The sequence below is a fragment of the Verticillium dahliae genome, genomic scaffold (genome assembly GCF_000150675.1).
Source record: "Verticillium dahliae VdLs.17 supercont1.48 genomic scaffold, whole genome shotgun sequence".
NCBI lineage: Eukaryota > Fungi > Ascomycota > Sordariomycetes > Glomerellales > Plectosphaerellaceae > Verticillium > Verticillium dahliae.
The window spans coordinates 4,726-11,324 of NW_009276950.1; the positions used below are offsets into that span (position 1 = coordinate 4,726).

General features: G+C 52.0%; 2 protein-coding genes across 2 annotated transcripts; one reads left to right on the top strand and one right to left on the bottom strand.

Annotated features, from left to right (window-relative positions):
- Positions 1-234: 234 nt before the first annotated feature.
- VDAG_10528 (alcohol dehydrogenase) lies at positions 235-1,221 on the bottom strand (the record flags this gene model as incomplete). The annotated part of the gene is made up of 1 exon (XM_009659601.1): positions 235-1,221. The coding sequence occupies one exon, from the start codon at positions 1,219-1,221 to the stop codon at positions 235-237; it is 987 nt and encodes a 328-aa protein (XP_009657896.1).
- An 827-nt stretch (positions 1,222-2,048) lies between these two features.
- VDAG_10529 (hydrolase) lies at positions 2,049-2,915 on the top strand (the record flags this gene model as incomplete). The annotated part of the gene is made up of 1 exon (XM_009659602.1): positions 2,049-2,915. The coding sequence occupies one exon, from the start codon at positions 2,049-2,051 to the stop codon at positions 2,913-2,915; it is 867 nt and encodes a 288-aa protein (XP_009657897.1).
- Positions 2,916-6,599: the final 3,684 nt, after the last annotated feature.

Below are 6,599 nucleotides of genomic sequence, written 5' to 3' on the forward strand. Positions count from 1 at the left end.
TAGGCGAGGTAAAAGTGGGAATGGAACCCAACAGGGGCAGATTATCGAGCTCCTAACGTAAGCCTTAGTTTAAATCTATTTCCTGGGGCCTCTGTAATTTAAGACCTCCGCCATGAGCGACCAAAAAAAGGGGTTTCAGATGAGGCTTCAGGCTAGTCCATTGCAAGTAGGGGAACAGGGGACAATGTATTCCGAATGGAGCTAGTATCAATGTACAATATGACATTGCTGGCTTTAGGGCTTGGTCGGGTCTGCATACAGACGCCCAATGACATTGCCCTGTGCGAGTCTGTCAATCCCTTCTTTAATTCCGCTGAAAGGGATCTCCTCGAGCAGCGGCTCGAACTCCTTGTCTGCGATCATTTGCAGACACTTCTCGACCTCCTGGATGGACGAACCGGCTGAGCCTTTGAGCGAGACACCCAGCGCGACGAACTCGTGAGTGTTCAGTGTGACCTCCTTTGAAGAGAGGCCGACGAGAACGACCTTGCCACCGGATTTAACTGCCTTCGCAGCCGCAGCAGTTGTGGAACCCGCGCCCACGCAGTCCACAACCGCGTCGAATCGTACTCCGGGAAAGCCGTCGAAGCTCTTGGCGGATGCGAGAACTCCTGCCTGAGCACCTGGCAGATACTTGCTGGTGTCCCGCTCAATTGCGTACACTGTTGCCCCCTGTCGGGATGCAATCTGAGCAGCTGAGAGGCCCACACCTCCCAGCCCGACGATGGCAACTTTCGAGGACGCGGTGACTTCTGCTTCGACAACGACGGCATGATACGCCGTGGCAATGGCGTCGGTAGAAACAGCAGCTTGAGCCAAGGTGACCTCCTTGGGCACGTGTAGCGCTTTCGATTCGAACAGCGCAGTGTACTGCGCGAATCCACCGTCGTAGCCAATTCCGGCACTGGTGGTGATGTCGCTGAAGGTGATGGGGTGCTCGGTGCCGATGATGGAGACAACCCGATCTCCAGCCTTGAACTTGGTAACATCCGAGCCAACGCTGACGACTATGCCGGCAATTTCGTGACCCAAGATGATGGGCCGCTTCCAGAAGAAAGTGTCATCCTTGCCAGAAATTATGTTGTGGTCAGTGTGGCAGAGGCCGGTCGCCCTGACCTCGATGAGAATCTGGCTCTTCTGGGGAACCGGGACCGGGACCTCCGTATACTCCAGTCCTGTAGAGGGGGAGGTAAACCGGTACGCTTTCATAGTGGGCGCCATTTTTGTAAGTGGCGGGTTGCTCTGGGGCGAGTTCCTGCTCTCCGGCGAAGTTTCTATGAGAGAAAATTAGGCAGAAGTTGTGGATGGCACAGAATATCTTTCTTGTGGAGGGGGCGTTATCATCGAGGGATTATCTCCACTTCGGCGAGGGGCATCACTCTACAGTTTTAAGTCCGGGCTCAGGGAATGCGTCCGGACTAACGTGTCTTGAGCCGGCCAGAGGGAGGTTTAGTCACGCACTAGATTGCACCAACGGCACACGGAAGACTCGGAAGTAACGTTGTTGTGAGTAGGTTCTGAGACGATTAGTTATTAGTCAAGGTCATTCTGGCACGGCGTGTTTCAACTGGAAGGTTTATGGCTCATGCTTTCCCCGGATTATGGGGGATTCGGGATGCGGGGATGCGGGGAAGTGGGGACCTGGGTCCGCAGATGACTGATGAGAAACTCCAGGCCGAGGGACGGAGGGTCCGCAGATGACTGATGAGAAACTCCAGGCCGAGGGACGGAGTGTCTCGGAACGGAGACGGAGACAACTAAGAGGCGGAAGAGGCAAAATACATTTGTCCGACAGAATCATCTATCCAGAACGGGTTTAGTGATTAGTGTTGGTAAACGGGAGGTTCTCGGCATTGTTGGACTGGCTCTTCTGATAGAAGTATTAGAGCGACTCCAGCGCCGAGCTCCTCCATACATGTCGCTTTCCTTTAACACCTGCTCCTCAGTAAAACGACCGGGGCTCGTTTGAATACTCTTTGAAATACTCTTCCTACTTCTCCACCCAAATCAAACTCCTCAGGAAGCAAATCAAGCCGAGGATTAGCGCAATGGCGACCCTGCAGACGGTTCAAACCCAGTTCATCTTGGTTGATGGCTTGAAGATTGCGTACCGGCGGCTTGGAAAGCCGAGCACCTATCCGTTGCTGTACATCAACCATCTACGGGGGTCGATGGACACGCTTGATCCAACCCTGTTCAACGCCATCGCCAAGAGCCGGGAGGTCATCCTCTTTGATAGTTTCGGCATCGGCCATAGCGAGGGCACTGTGCCCGACTCTACCTACGCAATGGCCTCAATAGCTGCCAAGTTCTTGGCGGTCATCCAGGTTCCTGTGGTTGATGTCATTGGTTTCTCAATGGGCGGCGGTGTGGCCCAGATCCTCGCCTGGGACTACCCCGAGCTGGTCCACAAGCTGGTCTTGGCCGGTACACAGTCTGCCATCGGAGAGAACGTGGTTCTGCCCCCCCGCGACGTGCTCGAGAGCGCAGGTGCGAACAACGAGGAACCTCCCACCATGGACGACATGCTCTTCCTGTTCTTTTATCCTTCCGAGTCAAGCCTGGCCCTCGGCAATGCTTGGTGGAAGCGAATTCAAGAGCGAAAGGTGGCCGGAGAAGAGCGCCGGGGCTATCTCGTCGGACAGGGAGCGCAGTCCCAACTGACGGCCATCTTCTCCTTCACTGTCGACCCCGCCAACTTTGACCGCCTTAAGGACATCAAGGTTCCCACCTTGGTCACAAACGGCCACCGGGACGTCATGTCGCCCACCCCGAACAGCTTCGTTCTACAGCAGAACATCAAGAACGCACAGCTTATTATCTACCCAGACGCGGGGCACGGTCATCTCTTCCAAGTACCAGAGCTCTACGCACAGCATCTCGAGCTATTTTTGTCCGACCCTCAAGGGCCTTGAGGGGTTCGAAGGGAACGCATACGAGACGAAAGTAGTGAATGTGTTAGTTTCCTAGATATGCAAGTTGATATTTAGGTAATATTATGTATTTGAGTCTGTTTGACGTTGTGCAGAAACTTTCTAAATCTTCCGAAAAATCTATGTTCCATTTGTGCTGACGTGAAGTCCCATATCGATATCACCCAGGAGGCAGATAATATTGGAGATCAGGAGACGTTAATGCATATAAGAATTCATCTTTGGACCCAGCACTTAGGTGTCCCCTAGGAACAAGCAACCTGCGTCTACCACGGGTTCACAGCGCCGTCGCAGTTCTGAAAAGTTCCGTTGGTGTCCCAGTTAGCAGCGTCGACAATCCCCGTGATGCCGGCGACGCTGGTATCCAATGATAGCATCTATATTCTTTTAAAGATACGCCTCTCCCTGCGACAGCCTTAGACGTGAGGTCGGTCTCTATAAGAACGGGGTGGACAATAAAACTCATGAGCTACGGTTCCGCGAAGTGAAGTCGTTGGATACTAGTTGAGAGACGACCTGCTACCGCTATAAGGGCTAGACGTAGAGTGTGAAGCCGAGTGTAATAAGCTAGCCGATAAAACCAGTAGAGCTGATCAGGGTCAGAATAGCGCTGAACTTTAGATTACTGGTTTTGCTCGCCTTTAGAAGGTCGGTAGTAGCCTAGAAGAGCAGAACGGGGGTAATTATATTAACGTTAAATGCTCCTAGAGACTAGCGGCGGACGTCTTCTGGACGGAGGTACTATTCTAACCAATGCCGTTATTGGCGATGACGAAGTCGAGCGCGTCTATACCGTTGTCTTTCAAATAGTAGCTACCGCGTCCGTAGCGTCGCTGAGGATAGAAGAATCTACCTTTACCGTGATAAGCCTAGAGCTTGCGTCCTTAGGCAGCCTGGTAAGGGTATGGCTGGTCTTGTGGGATTGGTTTCTGACCGCTGCGATAACCGTGGTAGATGGCCAGGATAGTAATGTTCGGACTAAGCCATCGCTAGTTAATACCGCAGTTGGTGCCTGTGACGAAGTACGTATTATAACTATATATTTTTAAGATTTCAGTATCTTCCATAGTTAGTTATATATAGCTAGGATAAATATACTACGGTAGTTCAGGTCTGTAGGTTATAGAGAACGTCTCTAGGTAGTATATACCCATAACCTGTTATAGCCCTTGTTAAAGGTAGGGAAGCTGATGCCTATAAGATAAATAAGTAGTAAGAAAGGGAGATAGATGAAGTGGGTAGAATAAGTAGGTCTGTATTACTTGTATGTATATAGGTTGTTCTTCTGTATCTATATAGAGGTCGGGGGATTCTGTATATATTGAAGGCTTCTTCCGTACGTCCGAATATCCTTTGTCCGTTCCGAAGGCCCTAGCCTGAGTCGCGAGACCGATGCAAAGGAAACGCCTGGCACAACAATCCATTTTCCAGCCCAGAAGCACCGCATGGCCACAATTCTTTGTTGTCTAACCCCTCCGGTGCCACGCAGACAAGCTGTGCCTATCTAAATGTCGATCTGCCCGCCAAACGTTTTACTTGAGGTGATGCCTTGTGGGGCAAGATAGCTAGAAGGAATCAGTGCAGCCCTGCTCGCAAGGACTACCGCATCAACGGACACGACTCAACATCGTCTGATGTCCGCCTTGGCCTCCAAACTCGAGCGCAGCGCTCTTAATAGTCCGGACGATTAAGACGACTATTAGTCCAAACTATACTCGAGTGGCAGCGCACTACGATGGCGACCTCGAAGTTGCTGCAGTTGAGGGGCACGTGGCCATGGTGTCGGATCGAGAGTGTCGGAAAAGAGTCTTGTCGTAGGTAGTTCGACGCCGTTTTGATGCGATGTATGGTAGATGACAGTTGGCAGAGTTTCGTCTGCACGTCGGCAAGGCTGTCAGCCCAGCGCTGCCGTCAAGTCAATCAAGTCAAGTTGCACCCTTCAACTTGACTTGCTTGCTTCCTCATGAGCCCCAACTTGCTTGAACTTGACTTGTTTGATTCAACTTGACTACTTGGCTTAGCTCGGCTGGAGTATTACTCAAGGTCACCGAAGTCCCCGGCAAATTCCTTGGTGATTGGATCTGCGAGGAGGTTGCCCAATCGTATGCCACGTGTCCGGCTCCAATTCTTAAGGCATTGTAGGAACTCAAGGGTCTCCGGATGCATTGACTGACGCTGTGAGGTCATTGCAAGCTTCGAGAGACTGAAAACCCTCTCGCAGTCAGCGGCCATCGCGGGGATCGCTAAGATATCTATGGCAAGCTGTGACAGCGCTGCGTATTCGCTCTTGTGCTTACACCACCACCCAATAGGGTCATCCGTGGCTTCAACCTTGGCTTTGTAATATGTGTCAAGCTCTCCGAGCAAGGTATCAGGCTGCTCCTGCTGCTCCAGCATCCGGCGCCTTCGAGCATCCAGCCAGCCTTTCCAACGACTCTTCTCGCTCTTCGGTCCTCGCGGGGCAGATGGCTTCGGTTGCTGAGCCAGTTTGGCATGATCAGAGGTATACCAACGCTCCAAGTGAACCCTAAGGTCCCTCTTAGCATCGTGAATCCACTGGAGTTGGAAATCTGCAGCCCACACATCTTCCAGATACGTCAGGGAGTACTCGGGATGTAGGATAACGGAAGCTGCAAATAAGGGTGAATCGGCAAGCTTGGTGTAGTAGGCATTAAGCTTCGCCCAGGCACATTGGATTGATGCAGAGATATAGAGTCGCTCGTCGGCAGCCATGCCCTCCCTTTCGCTGACTTCGCGGGCCCAAGGCCTGGTATATTCGTCTTGTACAGAAGCAGGCAGATTGCGAAGTGCATCTTCGTTAAACGGTGATTGCTGAGACTGTTGAGGGCGGCTGCTAGTGCGATTGACCTCGTAACCTTCAAGCCGAGCAGGTAACTTGCGAGACCGGACTGGGCGACCTCCGCGCCTGTTTGCAGACGATGATGGATTCAGAATAGAATCGTCGACAGGCTGCTCTAAGTGCCCTTGCGCCTGTGAACTGGCTATAGTTTCAATCGTAATTAGGTCATAGTGCTGCTTCCAGTCTTCGAGGTGCTCAAGAAGGTATTCCATCCCTGTCAGGACCTGCCAAAGCTTGCCGAGTGTACCGCCCTTGCCATTTCCTTGTGTCTGCATCGTCAATTCGTAGAGGGGTTCGAGGATGTGCATAATCTCGCTCAGAAGCTTCCAATCGTTAGCTTCGAGACGATATTCGTGAGGGAGGCTGTTTCCCCCGTGCGCTTCTTGAGCTAGGAAGCCGACAAGATCACGCTGCTTGCGCATGGCTCGCTCAATCATCAGGTAGGTTGAATTCCACCTCGTCTCATTGTTGTTGATGACTTCCAGGTCGGCAGTAGAGTCTTCGAAGTTGAATTCGGCCTCTAGCTGTGTCGCAACATCCTTTAATACCTCCGACCGTTGCGGCGATGACCGGATGTATTTGACGACGTTGTGAAGTTTTGCGACAGGGCTATTCTTCCGCCACTGCTGGAAGTCAGCTTCGGCATTGCCCACATCAACTTCATCAAAGGCATCGGCATCGAAGCCAGAGAGGAAGGCTTTGGCTATAAGGTTCAAGACGTCACCAAAACAGCGTATCCGGCGGGCCTTAACTTCATCTTCATCCATCAATAGGTCCAATTCTTCGAAGAGGGCCTCCAGGGTTGT